We start from the raw sequence: 24988 nt of genomic DNA, 5'->3' as shown, positions 1-24988 counted from the left end.
ATAAAATAATGTGTGCACAATAACATCCTTGAGACAACTGGTTATGGGATCAGAACACAAATAGTTTCTCCTCTATCCTTCCAGCTGCAAAGAAGGATGAGAGAAAAAACAGCACCAAGAAGTGTTGAGGCCCTCCCCCTGCCATGTGGTCCTGGGAGAGGGGTCCTGGGGGGAGGATATGGGGTTTCCCTGCCCCTGCTCAGCCTCGTTCCCCATTGGTTGGTTTGTGTTCCCCTGCGTGGGCAAGGACCCTGGGGTCCCGGGATTGCCGCAGTTCCTCAGCAGAGCCCCGGCCATGTGGCTGGGGAAATAAACATCTCTGAAACATCTATCAAGAATCTGTCCATATATATTTCTTTTCCATGGGCGTCGTTGTTTGATATGCGTGTTACAGAATCCCCACTGTAACAAAGAAGACCAAGCAGAATATAATACCTGGCTCCATAACTGGTGTCACCAGCAGAATTTTGGGTTTCTTGACACCATGGCCTGCTGGCAACTGATGGGGTATACCTGTCTCAAAGAGGGGGGAAAGGATTTTTGCATATGTGTTAGCAGGGCCCATTGTAACAGCTTTGAACTAGATTTAAAGGGGAAGGGATAAAAATCAGACATGCTAGAAATTAGCTTGGGGACAGCCTGTCAGTATTTAAGGAACAGTGTGCTAGTGAGGTCCTTCAGTCTGCCATCTCAGTGGAGGCAGGGGATTGAGATCTATGTTGCAGCAAAGACACAAGGGTTACTGATGTCCTAGAAACTACAGAACTGTTTGAAAACTGTCACATAGGAAAATCTCACTCCAAAAAAAGGTGGCAGGATTAATTGCCCAGCTGAAGTGCATCTACAACAATGTATGCAGTATAGGCCACAAGCAGCAGGAGCTGGGAGCCATTGTGTAGCTTGAAAACTATGATTAGCTATCACCATGGAAGCAGGGTGGGATGACTGGCACAACTCAAGTGCTACAATGGATGGCTATAAACTCTTCAAAAGGGATAAGCAGGGAAAGAGAGATGGTGGGGTAGCCAGCATGTTAGGGACTATTTTGGTTGTCTAGAGTTTAATGATGGTGATGATAGGGTTAAGTGTTTATGGGCAGGAATCAGGGTAATAGGCCAAAAGGGCAGAAACCCTGGTGGGAGTTAGTTATAGACCACACAACCAGGAAAAAGAGACAGATGAAGTATTCTGCAAGCAGCTGGGAGAAGTCTCATAATCATTAGCCCTTTTTCTCACAGGGGACTTCAATTTAACAGATGTCTGCTGGAAATACAATACAGCAGAGAAGAAGCAGTCTAGGAGGTTCCTGGAGTGTGTGGAAGATACTGATTGTATCAGGAAGCTGAGTGAGCCCATTAGGGGGGGCACCCACTGGACCTTTTGTTTGTTATCTGAGGACTGGTGGGTGATGGGATGGTTGGAGGCTGTCTGGGGCTTAGCAATCACAAGATAATGGAGATTCCAATTCTTGGAAAAGTAGGAAAGGTCATCAGAACTGCCACCTAGGACTTCCCGAGGGCAGACTTTGGCCTGTTTAGCAGACTGTTTGACAAAGTACCCTTGGGAGGTTACCCTGACATTTTTCAAGAAGGAAATCCTAAAGGCACAGCCAGCAGGCCATCCCCGTGTGCCAAAAGACAAGGCAGGGAAGATGAGTGACCTGGCTAAAGAAAGAGTTTTGGCCGGAACTCAGAATGAAAAGGAGAGTTTATGACCTTTGAGAGAAGATGCAGGCAGCTCTGGTGTCATGAAGTTATGGAGGGAGAAAAGTAGATGGGCCAAAACACAACTTGAAGAACTTGATCTTGCTACTGCCATTGAAGACAATAAAAATGTATACCTAAGTACATTCGCAACAAGAGGAGAGCTAAGGAGAACCTCCATCCTTTATTGGATGCAGAGGGAAACATAGAAATTATATGGAAAGTCTGAGATACTGTCTTACTTGTTTCAGTTTCTAACAGTAAGACCAGTTGTTCTCCAGGTAACAAGGCCCCTGAGTGGGAAGAAAAAAACACACAGCAGAATGAAGGCGCCATAACCTGGGACAAAATGATGTGTGACCTGCTACACCACTTAGACATACAAATTCACAGAATGTCTGGGTTGGAAGAGACCTTCAAGATTGAGTCCAACCCATGCCCTAGCACCCCAACTAGATCATGGCATGTGCTTTTTTTAAGCACATCCAGGGATGGTGACTCCACCACCTCCCCAGGCAGTCCATTCCATCACTTTATCACTCTTTCAGTAAAAAACTTTTTCCTAATATCCAACCTATATTTCCCTTGGTGCAGCTTGAGACTGTGCCCTCTCGTTCTGTCAGTTGCCACCTGGTGAAAGAGACCAACCCCCACCTGACTACAACAATCCTGCAGGAAGTTGTAGAGAGCAGTAAGGTCACCTCTGAGTCTCCTTTTCTCCAGGCTAAACAACCCCAGCTCCCTCAGTCGTTCCTCACAGGGCTTGTGTTCCAAGCCCCTCACCAGGCTTCTTGACCTCCTCTGGATGCATTCAAGTGCCTCAACGTCCTTCCTGAACTGAGGGGCCCAGAACTGGACACAATGCTCAAGGTGTGGCCTCACCAGTGCCAAGTACGGGGGAAAAATGACCTCCCTGCTTCTGCTGGCCACACTATTCCTGATACAGGCCATTGGCCTTCTTGGCCAACAGGGCACACTGCTGGCTCACGTTCAGTCAGCTGTCAACCAGTATCCCCAAGTCCCTTTCCGCCTGGCTACTGTCCAGCCACACCGTCCCCAGCCTATAGCATTGCAGGAGGCTATTGCGGCCAAAATGCAGGACTTGGCATTTGGACTTGTTAAACTTCATCTTATTGGACTCTGCCCATCTATCCAACCATTCCAGGTCTCTTTTCAGAGCCCTCCCACCTTCCAACAGATTGACACACGCTCCTAGCTTAGTGTCATCTGCAAATTTACTAACGAATGTCTGGGGCTGGACAGGATCCACACAAGGCTACTGAGGGAGCTCACAGAAGTGCTCAGCAAGCCTCTTTCAACCACTTACCAGCAGTCCTGGCTAATGAGGGAAGTCCCAGCTCACTGGAGGCTAGCCAGCATGACAGCCATCTGCAAGAAGGGTTGGAAGGAGGGTCTGGGGAACTAACTACAGGCCTAACAGCCTGACCTTGGTGTTGGGGAAGGTCCTGATGCAGATCATCTTGAGTGTCATCATATGGCATGTACAGGACAACCTGGAGATTAGCATGGGTTTAGGAAAGGCAGGTCCTGCTTGACCAACCTGATCACCTTCTATGACAAGGTGACCCAGCTGGTAGACGATGGAAGGGCTACAGGTGTTGTCTACCTGGACTTCAATAAGGCCTTTGACACCATTCCCCATGGTGTTCTCCTGAAGAAACTGGCTCCCCATGTCTTGGACAGCTGCAGTCTTCGCTGGGTTAAGAACTGGCTGGCTGGACCCAGAGAGTGACGGGGAATGGAGTTAAATCCAATTAGTGTCCAGTCAGCAGCGGCATTCTCCAGGGGTCAGTACTGGGTCCAGTCCTGCTTAATACCTTTATCAATGGTCACAAGACCGAGTGCACTGTCAGTTTGCAGATGGCACCAAGTTGATCTGCTGGAGGGCAGGAAGGCTCTGCAGAGGGATCTGGACAGCCTGAATCCATGGGCCAAGGCCACTTGTGTGAGGTTAAATAAGGCCAGGGGCCAGATCCTGCACTTGGGTCCCAGCAACCCCGTCCAGAGCTGCAGACTGGGGAAGGAGTGGCTGGAAATCAGCCCAGAGGTAAAGGACCTGGGGAGCGGCTGAACATGAGCCAGCCATGTGTCCAAGGTGGCCAAGGGCATCCTGGCCTGTATCAGCAATAGTGTGGCCAGCAGACCAGGACAATGACCACTGCCCTGTACTGGGCACTGTTGAGGCCACGCCTCGAGTCCTGTGTTCAGTTTTGGGCCCCTCACTACAAGAATGCTGAAGTGCTGGAGTGTGTCCAGAGAAGGGCAACAGAGCTACAGAAGGGTTTGGAACACAAGTCTGATGAGAAGAGACTGAGGGAGCTGAGGGTGCTCATCCTGGAGAAAAAGAGGTTTAGAGGTGACCTTATCATACTCCACAACTCCCTGAAAAGAGACTGTGGTGGGGCAGGGGTCAGTCTCCGGTCCCAATAACAAGTGGCAAGACAAGAAGGGCCTCAAGTTGCAGCACCAGGGAAGTTTAGGTTGAATATTAGAAAAAAATTCTCCACCAAAAGGCTTAGCAAGCATTGGAATGGGTTGTCCAAGGAAGTGGTGGAGTCACCAAACCTGGAGATAGTTAAAAGATGTGTAGATGTGGTTCTTACGGACATGGTTCAGTGTTCAGTTGACAGTTGGACTTGATGATCTTTGAGAGCTTTTCCAACCTAAACTAGTGTACAATTCTGTATTTTCCTATGTGACTAAGATTTTTTCTATATATAATATTATATAATAAATATTTACAAATATAATTACATTTTTTATAATAAATATGTATGTGCAGGTTTTTGTCTGCATGTGACGGTGGGAGGGATGGGGTATGTACAAGAAATCATTGCCACAGCTCTAGTAGACACCATCAGGAAGCAAAACATGGAGGCAGAAAAACATAAGAAGACTCTGCAATGATACAAGTAAAGGTAAATAACACACTATTATCAAGTACTTGTTTCTTCTACTTCTCTGCCCAGATTTAAGCACACCGTAATACTACTGTTGTATTACTGTGGAGGTCTACTACACTATTACTCCTTTTTAGGGACCTCCTAGATGTCAGAGAGATTTGAAAACTGAAAGACAAATCAAACAGAAAACCAGGAATGACCTGTGGCCACTGGTCTCCTAGCAAATTGAGAGAATTTTTCTTAAAGCAAGAATTAAACACCTTGATCTTGTTTTCAACCTTTCTTCCCCTTGAGAGGAGTTTTATAATGTAGCTGAAGCAGTTTAACTGCAGGCTACTGCTCAGAGGCACTCCCTCTTTCCTCCTCTCTTTCTGGGATGTCCTGTGCTGGCATTTGTCTGATCCCACAGTGAACTAGCTGAGATACATAAACCACCACATAACTATTACTCAACATGTAATGTTAGAATTTCATCACTTTAACCTAGTAAGCTTGAAAGGATGCAGCAAGATGATCATGCAGCTTCACAGGCAGCAAAGGTCCCCCAGTAATCCTCCTCCTGTGCTGCCATCAATACCAACCAAACAAGACATCATGCTAGTATTGATGTCCATACAATCCTCCTTCAAATCACTCACTCAACTGAAAGTTAAATCTGCCTTTTGTTTTCTTCCACATCAGATTGTCTTCTGCCAAATTAGAGTTCAGGCATCTTACAGAAGGCTGCACAGAACTCCAGAGCATGTTCAAGAAGGCTCTGAATGTGCTGCCAAGGCCACAGGAGAAGAGTAGGAATAGGGTCTCCTTCCCTCTATGCTTCAGTGGGCTTCCAGAAGAGCTGAGATGAGCTGACCATTGATTTGGGTCAGGTGCCTAAAAGCTACTGCACAACCAACTCTACATCACACTTTTCCTTCACAGCATTCACTCCCTTATAGGTTGCTCCTTATCTGCCAGAAACAGCTAACTTGAGTTAATTAGTAAGAGAAAACACTGCCGGTGCCCACAAGAGACTCTTGAAGTAATACTTAAGGCACACCACTCTTCTACCTCTCTTGACTGAAAGGAAGACATCAGCCTATAAAAATATGCTAGTGCCAGGCACCCTTGCTTAGCTGCTGGCCTGATCAACCCATTGCAGCAGTCAGTCATTGCTCTCAGAGAGGCATTCTTTCCCATCCTCCACTTCTGTCACCTGCTCACATCCAATTCAACAGCCATATGGACACATGCCAAGTCCAACCACACACTCACCAACGTAATAGTTACACAACTGTCAGATCCAACAATAGGGAGGAGCAGAAACACACAGCTGTGGACAACAGGAAAGGACTCAAGGGGAAACCCTAACATAATTAAAAACATTTAACATGTCACTTGGCCTTGATAAAATGTTCAGAGACAGGAGGAAGTAGATGAGTTTGAAAGAAGAACATGGCAGGTATGATTCAGGTGTGCACTTGGTAGGAGAGACTTCTCGGCTGTCTGCCAGCAGAGGAACAGTCACAGGTTTGTGCATGCCTCAAAACCACTGAAAACAAAAAATTCAACGCTGCTTTTTTGCATACTAGGAGTGTCATAGGTTAGCAAGCATAGTCCCGGAAGGGACGTCCTTGCTAAGGGGTGCTTACAGTTTCCTCTGGGAACTGATAGAACCTATCAGCGGCCAGTTTGAATATGGACAATTCTCTAAGCCACTTAAAGTTGTGACGGCCTCTGTGATCCACACTTAAGAACAGGCAAACCTCCCCCCCCCAAGCTCTCTCTCGTTTCCGGCGCTGGGACAGGTGGCTGCAGGGCCCGAGCAGGGCCCAGTGGGCCCGGCCAGGCCCTGCTTGGGCCAGGCCGGGCCGGGCCACGGCCATCCTGGAGCCGATGGACCTGTTCCAGCCGTGGAACCCCCCCCCACTGCCTTGCCGTGGGCAGCCGGAGCAGCTCGGCTCTCCCCCCTCTCCACTGCGATAAGAAAAATTCAACATTCCAGCTGCAAAGCTGCAAGGCCGAGGTGAGATTAACCCTTTTACTGCTGTGAAGAGCTGAAAACCTGAGGGAAGAGAGAGAGGAGATGCTTAAAGCTGAAATTCTGTTGTGAAGCTATGATATATCAGAGTATCCTGTTGTAATTTCATGAAGATATGGGGGGTGGAGCGTTCAACTCGTGAGCAAAAGCACCTGCGCTGAGATAGGCAGATGCTGACGCAGCTGTAATTTCATGAGAAGTTTGGACAGGGAGAGATGAACCAGATGAGGACTTTTGCTCCAAACGGGAAAGGAGAAAACCTCAGTCCCTAGAGATGCTCCCAGAGATAGTCCTAAAGATGAAGATGATGAAGACCCTTTGCTCCCAGGGAAGGAGAAGGGCCTCTGTTCTTGTTTCTGAATGGCTCAACCTTAAAATTGTACCCCAAAAAACTTCAAGAGTGGACCCTCGAAAGCAGTTGCGGGAAAAGCTGCAAGTCGGGGGGAAAGGACTCACACGCAGGCAGAGAGACTCCTCTTCCTAAATGGACTGAACAATATTTGGAAGTGGGCAGCTGTCTCGTTGTGATAATGTTTTCATAGCATGAGCAAGAAGAGACTTCTCTTTCTAAATGGACTGAACAAGGTTATTATGGAAGTGGTAAACAGACTGAACATCTAAAGGGTTGTCTTTTTACATTGTCAGTGGGAGAAGGGAGGAAGGTGGGGGGAGGAGGAGAGTTCTGAAGGTGGTATAATTTTTTTTCTTCTTTTAGGTCTGTTAATAAACTTCTTTATATTCTTTCAAGTTTGGTGCCTGTTTTGCATTTCTCCTAATTCTTATCTCACAGCAGATAAACAGTAATGAGTATTTCGGACCAAACCACTACAAGGAGTTTATGTTGAAAAGCATGCTACAATTGTGCTTCATCACATGCCAGCTGAGTGTACTGAGTGTACATATTTTCTCCCTATACGTCCCATACCTCCACAGACAAAATGAAAAGGACCTGTCAGTGTAATGCACTGAAATCACAATGGGTAGTGGAGAAGAGAAATGATTAAAAAAACCCCCAGTAAACCTAAAACAAGCTCAAAAGCACCAAAAGTCAAAACTTAAAAAAAACCCCCAAAACAACCAAAAAACAAAACAAAAGAACACCAAACACCAATTTGCTTATGCAGTTTTGGAAAGGCATAGTCCAACCAGTGGCTAAGAATAAGGCCAAAAAAAAAAAATCATATCATGTAGAACAGTAAATGTCCCATCTAGTGCTACTTGCCATTTCAAATTTAAAAACTCCATGCACTACTGAAATTCTTCAACCAGCATTTTCCAAGTATTACCATGAAGTCATGTTCAGCAGATGCAATCCATAACTTGATACAGTCTTTTCTAAAACGGGGCAATGGGGGAGAGACAAGGGGAACTAAAAATGCTTTCAAATACTTTTTACAGTTTTAAGTAGAAAAAAACTCCCGACCTTATCTTTCAGGAATAAGAAAGAGCAAACACTAGAGACCTCAACTTTAAGCCAGCAAACATGTTCTCTCCTACTCCCCTCCCACTCTCCCAGGACAAAAGAAGAAACAAACAGGCTTCCATACAATAGGCTGTGGCTGAACCTGAAGCAACAGGAACCCTTTTACTGAGGAAGTCTTTGACAGTTTACAATTCAGCAAGCTGAAATGAAGTGGACTTAACAGAGACACAGCAAGTCGCCTACAACACATCCATTGCTGCATCGCACTAAGAATTAAAATAAACACGTTTTTCCTTGTCGTCTATCTGCAGTCTGCCATCAAAATAGCAATTTATTCCCTGTTTCTGCTTTCCCACACCCTCAGCCCACTTGTGGCTATAAAACAGTCAGCACCACAAGACAAATTGGATCAGCCTGCTGATCAAACAGGGAACTACTCCACAGAAAAAAATCGCTTGCTGATCTGAGTCACCAAATAGCCACATGCTCACTAAAGGCAGATTAGAATGGCAGAAATGTTTAGAAAGGCATATCAGTAGGAGGGGATTTGGATTATCCCCCTGAGCATCAAATCAAGATTCACTGAGGCATAGAAACAGAAATGTTTTTGGTACTCCTTGCAACAAACATTATGCAACTTTAGAGAACTGCTGCGTCCAGCATAATACGCGTTTTGTTTATGAAAACATCTCCAAGGGATGGCCATAACTCTGGGCCAGATAAACCAACCACAGCAGAGAGCTTTTAGTACAGGATCAACCCATCAATATTAAGTGTGGGAGCTTCTAAAACACAAAACTTCTGAACAATTTTATTGTGAGACTATTCCATTCAGTTTTCTGACTTTTTTTTGAAAATCTGTTAAGATTAAACTAGCTCAGCCTCAATTATTTCATAAGGCACAAGTTTAAATGACAACATTATTTGCTAAACATTACATAATGTGCATCCTACAGACTCCAGGCTGCTCCTCCTGTGCAGCTTTTTCCAGTTTCTTCTCCCTTAAAACTTTCAAAACAGTTAACTGCCAGTAACAGAATTATGTTAATGGCTAATCAGAAACTATATTAACAAACCATACATGCCAACATTTTTTCTTTATTTTCAGTGTATGACAGGCTGATTTATATTCCATTAATTCGGGAACAAGTGTTTCCAGAGTACAAAACAGCATACTGTTTTGTACTGAAAAAGACACTCCAACACCAATTCACACAAGTTTGAACACACAGTCTGGGGCCATATTACCCACAGCTGGGGTAATAAAAAAGCTGTAAACCTTGTCTGGACTACACAATTGTCAGTAAGAGGGTAACTGCTCTTATGCTGCAAATACCTTGGAAAGCTTGAATAAGTCTCCTTTATGAAACACCAGAACCTGAAGGAAGCAATTATATAAAAACAAAACCGCTTTGAAAGAAAATGCTAAGTTAAAATTTAACACTTCTACACTCAACATCATGCTTGACTGCATTTCAGAAGAGCAATTTTAAATTTTTTTTTACATATCCAACAAATAAGAACCAGAAAAACCAACTTATCAAATTTTACCTTATGTCTACAAAAACCCACAATACTTGGTTCATACTGTCAAAAAAATACTGCCCTCACCACAACACAAACCACACAAAAGAATCTCCTTGGAAATGCAGGTATAAAACATATGTATCTCTTAAAAATGCTTAAAAGGAAGTGTGAAGTAACAATTTTGAACTCAATTTTAACTCAATTTTTAGCTCAAAGTATTTCAGTATAAAGCATTTGGGATATCTTCTCCATAACAGCTCAGTACATTGACCAATATCTGATTTTCATCAGCTTGAATATTTTAACATGTGTGTATGACCAGACAAATGATACTTCTGCTTCATAAAATAAGCAGAAATAAGGTGTAGCACACTACCCATTATTAAAGCAAAGCAGCAGTTGTCTGGGAAATCACTACAACACAGGCATATTGAATCAAGATCAAGACAAGTGCTTAATAAGAATAGGACGGCTGCAAACAACATAAAAGTGAATGGTTAACTTCATTCAAAGATTCCTCCTCATGGACTCAAATTGTTAACAAATCCAAGATGAGCCCTACCAAGAGAGGGGGAAGAAAACAAAACAGTCTTTGGTTTACAAACAGTTATTTCTAAAGAGCGGAGCTCAAGTGGTCTAAACCAGACCAAACCAGCTAGCAGCACAAAATGGCAAAGATACCAGTTGTTAGTTATCCTGCTGGTTTAATGAAAAAAGATTGGTCCACTAGAAGCACCCACCAGCTGTTCAAAAAACAGCTGCAAGAAATAAAACAAATCCTCAGCAAAGTGTTGCAAGTAGCACTGGCAAGACAGTCCTAATCTTTCACTTAGTACAATGCACCCCTTCAATTTTCTATCTTTGTTTACGCTTGTAAGAATGCTTTTTACCCTAGTTGTCCAAAGGACGGTGTAAGACTTACTTTATACATGCTGAAACTAGAATAAATTGATTCAGGGTATGAATTCACCCAGGCCAATTATGAGAAGATATAGTCTTGCATAGGTCCTCATCACCCACTATTAAAAGTAATGTATTTAAGAAAATACAAAATTAGTCACCTTGCAATTAGCAAAATAAAAATCTTTTCTTAGTCTCTAGGAAAAGATATCTCACAATAAAGTAATTAATACTTTCTTTTAAACCACAGTCTTCAGTAAATGTAAAACCAATATTAAATGTGTCAAAACTACAGTATTTTATTTCAGTTAAAAAACTATTTAAAAATCCTAGTGAACTCTGACACCACTATTTAGCATTACGCAATTCTCATGAGTGATGGACACACATACTGAAGGGTGCTCTGGTAAAACAGTAAAACTAGTAATATGCTCAGCATATAACTCAGAAATTTCAGATTCCAATTTTTAGAGTAATTTATCATCTACCATTCTACTCATCCACCATAATCAAAAGCCATGCTTTTATGGAAACAGTTCATGTAAAGCATCCACTTCTTAAAACTTCTTCGAAATCTTCATATCCTGACAAATGCTGACAGAAAGATTATATTTTTCCTCATCCCACTATTCAGCTCCTTCCACTCCAGCTCACATACAAAGCTGGATGCTTTTTTGCCCTGTAACAGCTCCACTAACCCAACCCATTTCATTTCCATACTACATACTCCAAATCTTACAGCCTTCTATCTTCCCCTTCCATACAAACCACTCCTAAGAGATGTGACAAGTGGGCTTTAAAATCAAAACATGTCTATTGTACTATCTTCCCTCTTCGCAACATAAGTTGAGAAACAAACAGCATCCAGACTGCCATAATTCCTCTCCTTTAAACGAACACTAGACAGTCTTTAATCTAGGCTTAGGTTTCTTGCATTCTGATAAATCATTCAGGGCCACTACTACCATAATGTCTACCCCAAAGTCTTATCCTCCTGACTCTCATTACTAAAAAATTGGCATGCCCTAATTGCCTTCAACATTATTGGTTTTCTCCCACATTGTTACCACTCTCAGATTTCTAGTCCTGCACTGTTTAGCTTTCCCTGTTTATCATGCTTGTAATACAGAAACTTATTCACAATTTCAGTATATGAAAAACTAACTCCTGTTTTTTTTCAGATATGTCTTCCCCTAAGGATTACCTAAATTTAAGCCTTATTATTACTTGGTGTCAGGTAAACTTCTACTTGTTTAAAATAAGCAACACACAAAACTTACGGCCTCCACACAACCTCCTTCTTAGTCTACTGCTCCATAACAGTCCAGGATAGCTGCCTCAATGTCATCTTTCACAAAAAAATCACCATACAGCAGAGGTTGGAAGGCACCTCTGGAGGTCAGCTAATCCAAGTGCCTGGCTCTAACTGGGGTAACTAGATTAGGTTGCTAAGGACCAGCCAGTTTTTCCTGTTTTCAAGGACGGAGCCTCCACAAACTCTCTGGAACGCCTGTTTCAATGCTCAGCCATGAGTGTCTCCTTTGCTTTGAAATAACAGTCTTTCACTTGAATTTGCCCTTGTTGCTTTTAATCTTGTCACTAGGCACCACTGAGATGAGTCTTGGACCTCACATCCTTCATTCCTCCAAACAATCAGGTATTCACACACATTAACAGGATCCCTCCAAGCGTTCTCCAGGCAGAGTTCCAGCTCTCAGCCCCTCCTCGTGTGTCAGATGCTGCAGTCCCACCATCACCTCTGTAGCCCTAAACCAGACTTGTGCCAGCATACCCATGACTCATACTGGAGAGACCAAAACTGTGCTCTGCACTCCAGACACAGCCCTTCTGGTGCTGTGTACAACAGAAGGATCACCTTCCTCAACCTGCTAACAATGCAGCAATGGCTTTCTCTGCCAAAAGCATGCTGCTGTTCATAATCAAAGTGATGTTTGATTGGCTGATTGGCACCAATCAGCACTCACAGGTCTCTTCCTGCCAAGCTGCTGTCAAGCCTGTCAGTCTCTAGCCTGTACTGATGCACAGAGTTATTTCTGCCAGGTGCAGGACACGGGATTTTCCTGGGTTGAGCTTCATATGCTTCTTGTCAGACCATCTCTCCAGCTTGTCTGGGTCCCTCTGAACTTATCTGGTCTATTAGCCACTCTCTCCTGTTCTGTACCATCAGCAAACTTGCTTATAATGTCATATACTCCATGTCATTAATAAGATGTCAAACACAACTGGTCCCAGAAATTATTAATACCTGATGATTTTGTGCATCTCAAACTTAGCATTCCTTCAGTAGTTTCCATCTTCTGTCACAAACTAATATTATCGTATCAATGCACTGTGCACATACAGCAAACTGTGAAAATTTGTTTCAGCTTCAAGCAGGGGATGGAACTGAACCCTCAACTGGCATTTCCAGCCTAAAGCACTCCAATTTCCTTCACAGTGTTGAAAAAAATGGCTTTCACCTCTGACTCCAGGTTGTTAGAGGAGATTGTCCCACTCTGCTCTGCACTGGTTCAGCCTCCCCTCAAGTACTGTCTGCAGTTTTGGGCACAAGCATATAGAAAAAAAGATACAAAGCTACTAGAGATTGTCTAAAGGAGGGCCACCAGGATGGTGACGATTCTGTAGGGAAGCCTTATGAGGAGCTGCTGAGGTCACTTGGTCTGTTCAGCCCGGAGGAGACTGAGGGGAGACCTCATTAAAATTACAACTTCCTCATGAGGGAAGAGAAAGGGCAGGCACTGATCTCACCTCTGTGGTGAGCAGTAACAGGGCCCAAGGCAATGGCGTGAAGGTCAAGGAACACAGGCTGGATACTAGAAAAACGTTCTCCCACAAGGAAGCAGTCAAAGCATGAAGTCTGCCAGAGTTAAGGAAGTGTTTGGACAACACTCTCAGGCACATGGTGTGACTCTTGGGGATGTCCTGTGCAGGAACAGGAGCTGGACTTCTATGATCCTTGTGGGTCCCCTCCAGCTCAGGATATTCTGTTTATTCTGACCTCTGCATTCCCACACCCTATCATTTTCCTGTCTTCCTCCCCAGTAACCACTTGACTTCCAATCTTTGCCTTGCTCTCTTTCAGATTTGCCTCTGCTACAATGTTGTTCTCCATTTACTGAAACCATACAACCCATACAACATAAAGTTGTACGCATGTAACACTTGTGGCAAACACCTTCGGGTTTCTGCATAAAGTAGAGCCTATCATCAATGCACAGATTATGGGAGACAGGGTTACTGAGGGAAAAAGCAGGAAGATTAAACGTCACGTCAGACCAAACAGAAGCCTCAGATAACTTTCCAACTTTTCATGCCTCTCCAATGTCCCAGTTTATGATCAAACACCTAAGTATTTCTTTTGCTTGCTTTTAACCCTTGAAGAACTTTTGCAAAAAGACGCTGCTAATCAGATCGTGAATTTGCTCTGTTCCCTGTTGCACACATTCAAGATCACAGACAACAATCTGTTGTTAGTCACCAACCCTTTACATCATCCTTGTCATCAGCTACATAACTGGAAAAACTATTTACCTTGAGGTAGACAACCTGCATAAAACATTTAAGTGTAAGTTGTTCAAGTTGAATAAAGGTTCCTTTAAGTCACATATCCAAGAACAGACACGGCATTCTGCATGTGCTAGACATCTTCCCACCACTTCCTAGAGAAGCTCTACTACAATCACACTTTGCAGTTCTCCAGGTTTGGTTATCAACAGGAGGCAAGGGTATCTCTCATCTCATAAAGGAGTATTTGGATTATCTCCATCAGAGTCTACCAAAATGTTTGTTCACTTATGCTTGGTAACACTTGATAGTAACAGGAGAGTTCTCTAAACATTGCCTTTTAAATTAGTATACACTACAATCTACCTGGCTCCTATCTGCAACAGGATGTGTCTGCAGCAGTTCCACAAAACAAAAAAAATGCAACTTGATGATAGCTAATTGAGTAACTACTGCTGCTCTTAACAGGTACCCTACCCAAGCTATTGCCAGACACTGGAAAACCTAAGAAAGTCCAAAAAAGGAGAGAGTCCCACCAACAAACAAAAAGGCAAAAATGAGATGACAGTGAGAAACAGAGAGATTAGAGCAGGATAAACCTGGACACAAATTAAAGACTGAGCAGCAAGAGAGGGTCAATGAGGAAAAAAAAAAGGGTTGACGAGACAAACAAACAGAGAAATAAAGAGACATAAAACTGTTATTTTCTTAAGAATTCAGTGTCACAATTACTATGCAATAAGAGATTATTAACCAAAATATCAAAATTACTTCACATAAAAAAGGCAGAAGTTAAGCATCATATATGTGGAAGTTTTTGTTTAGGTTTAGAAGCCATGTTTAAGAAGTTCTTCAGTGTTGCAGAAGTACCTCTGGAAACTTGAGTTTAATGCATCTGTGCAAACTGGATTTCCTCCTTGTGCCCACAAACACTACAATAAGGCTATTAATTACTTCTAGTTTCGTCTGGGTTTTTTATTACATATATACATTTATGAAAAGTCTTGATTTTCACTCAGCAGACAAGGCCCAGTTACACCCAAATGCCACATAAATGCAGAATTCATTATTTCTTCATTGACTACTGTAACTAAAAGCTTTTAAAAAGAATTTGTCTAAAAACAGCAGTATGTTTATCAATTAAGTGACACGCAGTACCCTTCCCACTTACACCTGGGAACCAAGACAATGAGCAACCTCAATATCAACTTACTGTGGCTGCCTTAAAGTGATTTCCATTAAGTGCTATAATTAGAATTGCCACTGACAACTGGGACAAGAACAATGAAGACTCAAAGCCAGAACATGACTTCACATGAGTTCAGGTTTTTTGACCAGATAAATACAAATGGAAAGACAAATAAATAGCTTAAAAGAGTTACCAAACATTATCTAATGTCTTTAATATCTTTATTGGGGACCCAGACAACAGGATCAAGTGCACAGTACATTCATAATGACACTAAATTGGCCAGGAATACTGATTTGCTGGAGGGTAGGAAGACTCTGGAGAGGGATCTGGATCGATAGGCCAGGACCAGTTGTTAAGTGGTGTTCCACTAGGGTGGAGGTGATGGGGGGGTGTGAATGAGCTGCTGTGGGTGCTTAATTGCTATCTGCATTTAAGCCATGACAGTGGCTCAACAAGGTGAGCTGCTGGGTCCTGCACTTTGGCCACAACAACCCCATCCAGTGCTACAAGCTGGGGGCAGAGTAGCTGGAAAGCTGCCCAGTAGAAAAGGACCTGGAGGTCCTGATCAACACCTGCCTGAACATGAGCCAGCCATGAGTCCAGGAGGCCAAGAAAGCCAATGGAATCCTGGCTTATATCAGCAACAGTGTGGCCAGCAGGACCAGGGCAGTGATTGTCCCTCTTCACTTGGCACTGGTGGCCACACCAGTGAATCCTGTATTCAGTTTTGGGCCCCTCACAACAAGGAAGACATTGAGGTGCTGGAGCATGTCTAGAGAAGGGCAATGAAGCTGAAGAAGGGTCTAGAGAGTAAGTCCTGTGAGAAGCAGCTGAAGAAAATGTGGTTGTTCAGCCTGGAAAAAAGGAGGCTCAGGGGAGAGTCCTTATCACTCTCTACAACTCCCTGAAAGGAGGGTGTAGCCAGGTGGGGGTCAGTGTCTCCTTCTAGGCAACTACTGACAGAACAAGTGGACATGGCTTCAAGCTCTGTCAGGGGAAGTTCAGGCTGGGTATCAGGAAGAATTTCTTCACAGAAGGGGTTGTCAAGCATTGGAATGGACTGCCCAGGGAGGCTGTGGAGTCACCTTCCCCAGGGGTATTCAAGAAATGACTGGACATAGCACTTGGTGCTAAGGCTTAATTGATAAGATGGTGATCAGTCAAAGGTTGGAATCAATGATCTTGGAGGTCTTTTCCAACCTAAATGTTTCCAACCAAAATGTTTCAAACCCACTGAAATTAGAGGGAAGAAGTGTCAAGAACCAGATTTTGCAAATGCAGTATGGAAGAACAGTACCTTAGCTTTGAGCTACAACTACTACAACTTTGAAAGCAATCACAGCATGAACCAATGCAAAAGAAATATTGTCTGGACCTTAATCTTAACAACTGCTGAAAGCATTTCAAGACAAAAAAACTTACTTTCTTGAATAACTCCCTTTGCCTACTTAATTCACACATTCTAAGTCTTTTGCTAAATCAAACTTTTTAAATACCAATAGAAAACCACAGAAGGATGACTGTCTAGTCCACAACAGCTTTACTGATATGTCACAACATTATCTTAGTACTCTAGTGGCACAGAGGAGACCTTACAGTTCAGCAATAGAGCATGGCTAGACACAGTGCAGACTGAGTACAAGCAGTACCTCAACGACTTTTAAAAAGTTAAACTAACAATACTGTCTGTAAAGAGAAAACAGGAAGACTAATTAGTTTCCTCTTTCTTATTTCCTGTAACAGGACCAATGTATTATTTAGTATATGCCAAGTATCACCTAATTCTATTCTATTACTGCATCCCCCCACTGACATAAAAAAGCAGTTTCTGCCCATAAGTGAAGACCCCTTCATACCTCAGGGGTCTAGGAAAGGGTGCAGTGTGCTGTGTTTGCCATCCAGGATAAAACTAGTCTCTGTGAGACAAAGGGCCCTAGTAACAGTGCCCAGCCACCAGAGTTCTCAGGGCATAACACTAACAGTCATCTTTTATCTGGGGTCCTTTCCCCGTAAACATGCTCCAGCATTCAAAGCAAATACAGTTGATCACCTCCTCCACTATCCTGCTTGCAGGACCAGGCCACTCCTCCACATACAACTCCATTAGACAACCCCCCAGCCCTCCTCCCTTGCACAGGGCAACGCTAATACGTGGCACAGGCTCCAAACTCACCGGCACACTGCCCTCTCTAGCCATCAGCTACATCCCATCAGCTACAGTTTTCCAGCACCACCACAGTCACTGCAAGGACAGTTCCCTGGGATGGCTGCTTTAGTGTCCATCATTTCTTTATTTTCACTTCAAAGAGCAGCTGTGCGGTCACACTATGGGGAGCTGCGATCCTTTTTCCTCGGATCTGCCGAATCACTGTAACCAGGGCACCTCCATCACAACAGCCTGTGAACCCAGAACAATTTGCAATTTGGTCACCTCAGTGCTACCATCTGCTCACCTCCAACCATGGGCCACTGTTTTGCACTGAACACTAAACACCCCTGTTGCCATCAGCCCATTACTCTGTCAAAGACAGCTCCCAACTCTGGCCCTGCTGAGTTGGCGATTCCAGAACCCTGCTGGAAGCAGACTTTTCTTCAGGAGCCTCAGAGGCTGAGACTGGATCACTCCAGTTCTCACACCACCCCCCCCCCCCCCCCAAGTTTTCTGCCTGTTAACACACAACTTTTACATATACTTGTAACACAAATTCCCATTTACAAAAAATACAACTCCTTCCAGATTTCACACCACTGCAAACACTCTAGATGCAGGCCATACCAGGTCCAGCTGTTGCCTGCATTCCCCTCCAATTACTGTCACAGGAAAAATTGCCTCAACTCAGGCAATTCTATTTAAATTATTGGCAATTATCAGGCAACTAATTATCCATTTGGGTATTGAGGCAAAAAAGAGAAACAACCTAACCTTCAGGGAAGGGCCTTTTGCCCTCCTTCCCCAGGCTCTGCTTCAGAAAGAAACATTTTCCCCCTCACCCTCCTATTTGAATTACTCATTTGCATTGCTCCTTACACCCGGTCCCTCCCCAGCCCTTCAGCAAGATGACACAGGAGGCAAGGTTCAGCACATAATGCTTTTTCTGCCATGCCTTACTTCTTACTCATTTTCCTCCACTGCTCGTTGTGCCTTAAACTGCTACTCTGCTCTAGCAGGTGTAATTGCTCAGGAGTGACTTATGTACAGGTTGCAATCCCTTTGGCAGAGTCTGTGCCCCAATATGGGCCTGCCATAGGCTGCAGGCTCCTCAGGAAAGAGTCAACAATGGGACTGCAGCCCCTCAAGGAGTCTCTACCCCAGCACAGGTTGCCCACAGGTCCCTTCAATGGTGCCTTACCTGCAGCTCAGAGTGCACTCAGGAGTGCCCCTGTCCTACTGTTGCCTTCACAGCAGGCCGTCCCTTTGAGGGGATAGCTCTTGTGGCACTGACTGCCCAAAAGTGTACTCTTCCCTCTATCTCTTCCCTGTTCTTTCTTCTCACATCTCTTCGCATATCTCATCCTTCTTCCTCCTGTTCGTCCTCTTGCACGTCTTCCCCATTTGTGTCTCCTGCCCATTACAGTTGTCACTTATTCTTGAAAGATTTATGAGCAGTAGCACCACACACACTCACTTGACAGGCTGAGATTTAAGCATGCAATGGACTGTTTTAATCAGCTTTAAAGCTGACCAAAATCAGCCATGACCAAAGTAGTCTCTTCCCCCACTAAGCACCCTTTCTGTCCCCCTGTACTGAAATCCTGCCATTTGTGTCCAAGATAACCCACACAGGTAGTTTTCAAGAAGTTAATTATCCAAGTGAATATAAGATCTAAGGGTAACTGAACTACAGTAGAAGAGAATAAAACCATTAGAGCTTATAAGTGATTTCACATTTTAAACAAACATAAAAAATAAAAACAAGAGAAGAAGAAGCAAATCTTCAGTATGCATGAATTCAACTCAGGAAGTGTGGACGGCATGAGTGAAGAGTGGTGGATCGAGAACTGGCTGAACAGCGGATCCCAGAGGTCATAATCAGGGTCCAGTTGGAGGCCTGTTCCTAGCGGTGTCTCCCAAGGTTCAGTACTGGGCCCAGTCTTGTTTAACTTACCCATCAATGACTTGGATGAAGGGGCAGAGGCCTCCTCAGCAGTGTCACTGACAATGTAAAGCTGGGATGACTGGCCAATACCCCAGGGTACTGTGCAGCCCTTCAGAAGGACCTTGACAGGCTGGAGAGATGGGAGGGGAGGAACCTTCTGAAATTCAGCAAAGGCAAATGCAGGGTCCTGCACCTGGGGAGGAGCAAGCCCAGGCACCAGCACAGGCTGGGGGTGACCTGCTGGAAAGCAGCTCAGTGGAGCTCTGGTGGACAACAAGCTCTCCATGAGCCAGCAGTGTGCCCTGGTGGCCAAGAAGGCCAGTGACATCCTGGGCTGCGTTAAGAGGAGTATTGCCAGCAGGGCAAGAGAGGTGATCCTGCTCCTCTAATCAGCCCTGGTGAGGCCTCACCTGCAGTGCTGTGTCCAGTTCTGGGCTCCCCAGTAAAAGAGAGACAAAAGAGAATGTCCAGCAGAGAACTATGAAGATGATTAAGGGACTGGAGCATCTTTCATATGAGGAAAGGCTGAGGGAGCTGGGCCTGTTCAGCCTTGAGAAGAGACGACTGAGAGGGGACCCCATCAGTGTCTATGAGTATCTGAAGGGAGGTGTCAAGAGAATGGAGCCAGGCTCTTCTCCGTGATGCCCAGAAATAGGACAAAAGGCAGAAACTGATGCACAGAGGTTCCACCTGAACACGAGGAAGGACTTCTTTACTGTGCAGGTGACTGAGCACTGGAACAGATTGCCCAGAGAGGTTGCAGAGTCTCCCTCACTGGAGATATTCAGGAACCCTCTGGACAGTCCTCTGCCATGTGCTTTAGGATGAACAGGGATGGATGGACCAGGTCATCTACTGTGGTCCTTTCCAACCTGACCCATTCTGTGAGGTTTATCACAGGTACCTATCAGATGCAGTAGAGCAGCAAGAAAGGAGAATAGATAAGCACAAGGAAAGCAAACAGAAAATCAGGTATTTCTAATCCTAGTAGTGACGCAAGAGGGCCTTTTACTTAAGAGAGCAAAACGACTATCTACAAAGAGATGCATTCTTAATCCTTTCCCCACATACCCACAGAAAATTCCTCTGCCAGGTTCTATCTGCCTTGTCAGTCACTAAAATGCAAACACTGCTCACAAACTCTAAAGGTATTTTTACTTGGACTTATCCAAGAAGGATCTGACTCACTATATATACTTGTTTTACTAGTACTGTCATTATTTCTCAATACAAAAAAGAAGTGTGTTTATGGCTGGCACAGAGTACTGTGTTCTTACAGTTGTTCAGCCGTACAGCGGTTGCAGAGTCAAACATTACACATTTTGTAAGTCCTGTGTACTCTGGTCTCTCACAACCACCGGGAAAGCCACGCTTTACAGGTGTATACAGGCACACAACAAACCCCAAGCCTACCCCAGCAGCACTAAAGGCAAAGGAGCAAAGATCACGGCACAGAGCAGAAGGCAGAAACCCAGAGGGCAGTTTTTACCCGAAGACCGACGGCAGGGACACAGCTGTGCCCTGAGCACGGCCAGCGCGAACCCCAGGTGTCTGGGGTGGGTCTGCGGGAGGCACACCGGAGGGAGGCAGGCGGACCCCCGGGCTGACACCCAGGGGCAGAGGAGCCGCCGGCCCGGGGCGGAGGCGGCGCGGCGGACGGGGCCCGCTGCCCCGGGCGCGATGGCGGGTGGGTGACGGAACAACGCCGGCGCCATCCCCCCGCACCCCGGCGCTTACGTGTAGATGATGGACATGAAGTGCATGAGCCAGAGCACGACGAAGAGGATGAGCCCGAAGATGGCGAGCCCCTCCGAGGCCAGGGCCAGCACCGCCATCCCCGGGGGGCGCGGCGGCCCGAGCAGGAGCCGGCGGCGGAGCGGAGCGAGGCGGGGGCACGGGCGGCCCGAGGGCGGCGGTTGCCGCGGGCGGGCTCTGGGGCGGCTCTGGAGGCGCCGCTGCTGCTCCGCACCGGCCTGCGCGCGGCAGCCGCTGCGCACCGAGAGCCGCCGCCGCCGCCTTTCTGTCAGCGCAGGAGGCGGGGCGGGCGGGCACATCCGTTACCGGCCCGGCCCCCGCCCGCCGCCGCCGCCGCCGCCTGACCTTGGGTCCAGCCCCCTCGGCCGCCGAGGGAGACGTGGGGCTGCGGCGGCAGGCGAGAGCGGTGCTGCCCGCCCGGTCCGGCCGCCGGGGAGGGGTGTGGGCGCGGCAGAGGGCTGGCTCCGTGTCGTCCAACTTTGGTGTTGGCCGCTGAGGAGAGCGCAGCCCCTTATCCACAGAGGTGGGGATCGGGGGTAGCCGGTTATTGCCGTTGTTGCCGAGCATCTCTGAGAAGAGACTGCGGGAGCTGGGCCCGTTCAGTCTGGAAAAGAGAAGACTGAGAGTGGATCTCATTAATGCATATAAATACCTCAAAGGTGGATGGCAAGACCAAGGTGCCAGAATCTTTTCAGCGAGGCCCAGCAACAGGACACGGAACAACGGCCATAAACTAAATCAGAAGTTTCACCAAGATGTTCCCCGCAAAGTGAGAAAGAACTTCTTTACACAGGCAGAGCACTGGCACAGGCTACCCAAGGAGGTCGTGGAGTCTCCCTGTCCCGAGCCATTCCAAACCCACCTGCACGTGTTCCTGGTTCACCTGTTCTAGGTGACCCTGCCCTGGCAAGGGGGTTGGACGGGATGATCTCCACAGGTCTCGTCCAACACTAACTGCTTTGTGATTCTCAGATCTAGTACGGGGGGGCTGACATAGGGCTGCATGGCCTTTGTTATTTTTCTGTATTGCTTTTGAGTCTGAACATTTTCTTGGTGATGTTGAATGCTGCAGGATGGGATTGCTATTTCTAGCATAGGTGTGCACCTGTGAGTTGCTGGCAGTGCTGACCTCTGTGAGTCAGAGCAGCTGCTCCAAGGACTGGGGCAATTCGAGCAGTCATACTGCTGTCTGTGGAGGCCCAGCAGTGCTAAAGCAACCTGGTGGCTACTAGCCTTGGCTACGTTTGGGTTAGTGCCCAGTTAATGAAAGAGTCAGTTGCTCATTACTAATCCTCTGAGCCAACTATTCTTGCCTTTATTTCGTTACAAGGTTTATGGCAATTCCTATTACTGTGATGTGGCTTTCTTTTTGAGGGGGTTCATGTGAAGAAACCTCCCATGACTTCGGCTCTCTTTTACAGTTCAGCATTTTAGATCTGGGGTCAGAAATGCCAATTTTATCTTTCTTTGCTTATTGTGTAGTAGGCAAACATGCATTGCATTAACTGTTTTAAATTCAACCCCATTAATCTGGGGTATGCTGTGGGAGGATAAAATGACTTGACCAGCTGTGCCTGCATACTGAGCTTGCCAGAAGAAGCATAGCCATACATAAGAGACTATGTTTACCTGTACATGAGAAGGTCTACTTTTTCTCAGGATTCTTGACCAATAACACAAGCTGAATATTGCAGTATATGCATGTTTTCTAATAGGTTTTTTCCTCCACAGCTCTCTCTTATTAATGTAGGTAAAGGAGGTAAACTGCTACAAACTCAGTTGTGGTTTTGAAAAGTATTCTAGTCACCACAATAACTGTAGAAAGCTTGGTTTTCAAGGTAGCTCTAGCTGTATATGAGAAGTTAGGAGGTAACAATTTAAAGGCAGCTTACTGTCAGAAAAGATGGGATCTCACCTGGTGAGGATTTGACCAAATTAAAAGTATAATTTAAAACTAAAAGTGAAAAGCTACTAATAATTGGTAATAACAGGTGACGTGTCAGTCCATTCTAGAGCCAACACTGCCTGGGTAGTCTGTTAGTTCCTGGTTAATGTTAGTTTCCACATAAATCATGAGGCCAGCAACATGCCTTTTCACTGGCTTCAGTGATTTCATTATAACTTCCTTAAAAATAACTTTTCAAGTAAAACAAATTACCTTAATTTTCAACTTCCCCTATTGTGTTTGTATGTCATTTGTAACTGAAAGTAGCAGGTTTTTTTCTATTCGTTCCTGCATTTAGAGTTTAATGATCACATTTATATTGATTTAAGATTGCCTCAATGAGCTTTGTAGGCATTTTTTAGCCATGATTTGAATTGCCATGCTCAATATTGGCACAGTCACAATACCAGTTCAGCCAGAGAATTATGAGCTGATACATACAAATTGTTGGAATAGAGCTCATATAACCCTTACTTGGTTGGCTTGTGTGTCTCTTCCAAGGGAGAAACAGCCTATGCAAAAGAGTATCTTGACTTAAAATATGGCAGTACAGGGAATTGAGGAAGATTGAGGGCCTGTCTCCAGTAGTCTGTAAAGCAAATAATCACAGTTTATTAAACTGAAGCAGTAAAGCTTATTCTTTGTCCTAGGAGGTGTTTGCCTGGGAGATTAGATTGAATGGCTGCTTATTGTGCAATAGGTAGGGTTAATGGTTCCATGCAAACAAACTTTGTTGAGGCTTCTTCATAAATAAAACGAGTAAAGGTACTGATTCCAATACTTCAGCAAACCATGCAGATGAATGAGCAGTCCTCAAGCAATGTTACATGGGAAAACACTAAGCTAGCATAAATAACTTTGTTTAGAAAAGGATCCACCTTTCTGCCACCCCCTCTGGGATGTCATTTTGCACTCTGGTTGTATGGGGAGGGAGAACTCTCTCATGAGGTGTTTAAGGTAAAAAGCTGCAGCACTCAGCGTTCAAGTTGATACCTGGTTTAAAAGCAGAAGCTTCAATGTACTTTCAGGATTGTAATGGAGGAAAATCAAGTATGGTAAGGCCTTCAGCCTGAGCAACTTCTCTAATCAAACCTACTGCCACATGGATTCTTTCAGCGGGTATATTAAGGTTAGTGGGGGAGCAAAGAGTGAAGGTTCCCTGAAGCATGGGGCCACCTGGAGTTGTGACAGTTCAGTAGCAGGGACATTACACTTGGTCTCCTGTCTGTTAGTGTGGAGTGCAACAATTCACAGAGAGCAGTGTTCTTTAGGTAGTGCCAATCTGCCTCCTCAAAGGTGCCTCATTATGCCTTGGGGCATGATACACCCTGGTGTTTTAATCAAGTGCTTGGGACTTAATGCAAATGTGTCCTATGCTTAAATTAAAAACAAAATTAGCCCTCCCATGTGCTATAAAGCTGCAGTTCTTTGTTCATTCATCATTTTGCCAAAATATTGATTAACAGTGTTTGAGTGTAGTTTGTTGCAGACTGAAAAAGATTCATTTAATAGAAATCTCCTTCATAAAGGCCCTAAGTGGCCTAGATATGAGACTTGTTCCAAACGGCAAAGGTGATGCAATATAAACACTCATGTAATTTTGAACTGATAGAACAGGATAAATATAATTAGATAGTTAACAAAGGAACAATAGTGGATTAACCTGTAGTGATACTGGTATTAATGCTGAGAAGGCTGTGAAAAACAAAACCACAAAAGTTTCTCTTACTAGTGTATCTGAGAAAGCTTTTAACCATATACAAACCTCCCAGTTTTCTTCTCAACCATCAGTTTCTGTTGAAAACCATTGCTTACATAAGCTTTATAGAGAGAAAACTGATCTAAGTATCCATCCTCAGATGGCAAGACAGTTCGTCACCTGGATTGCAATTAAAATTGTATTTAAAATCTGCTGAAATGCTGTTTCAGAATTTGTATTAGTGTTTCCAAGTACATATTTTCCAGTTCACTTTACTA

General features: G+C 44.9%; 1 protein-coding gene across 1 annotated transcript in view; it reads right to left on the bottom strand.

Moving 5' to 3' along the window:
• The window catches only part of UGCG (UDP-glucose ceramide glucosyltransferase), a 38002-nt gene extending 16709 nt beyond the window's left edge, over window positions 1–21293 (bottom strand). The window contains exon 1 of the mRNA XM_048291374.1: window positions 21049–21293. Coding sequence (XP_048147331.1) covers window positions 21049–21146 — 98 coding nt within the window. The 5' untranslated portion in view covers window positions 21147–21293. The remainder of the gene's footprint in view (window positions 1–21048) is intronic.
• Between the last annotated feature and the right edge of the window lie 3695 nt (window positions 21294–24988).

The sequence above is a fragment of the Corvus hawaiiensis genome, chromosome Z, assembly GCF_020740725.1.
Source record: "Corvus hawaiiensis isolate bCorHaw1 chromosome Z, bCorHaw1.pri.cur, whole genome shotgun sequence".
Lineage (NCBI taxonomy): Eukaryota > Metazoa > Chordata > Aves > Passeriformes > Corvidae > Corvus > Corvus hawaiiensis.
This window is presented reverse-complemented; position numbering and strand designations above follow the sequence as displayed.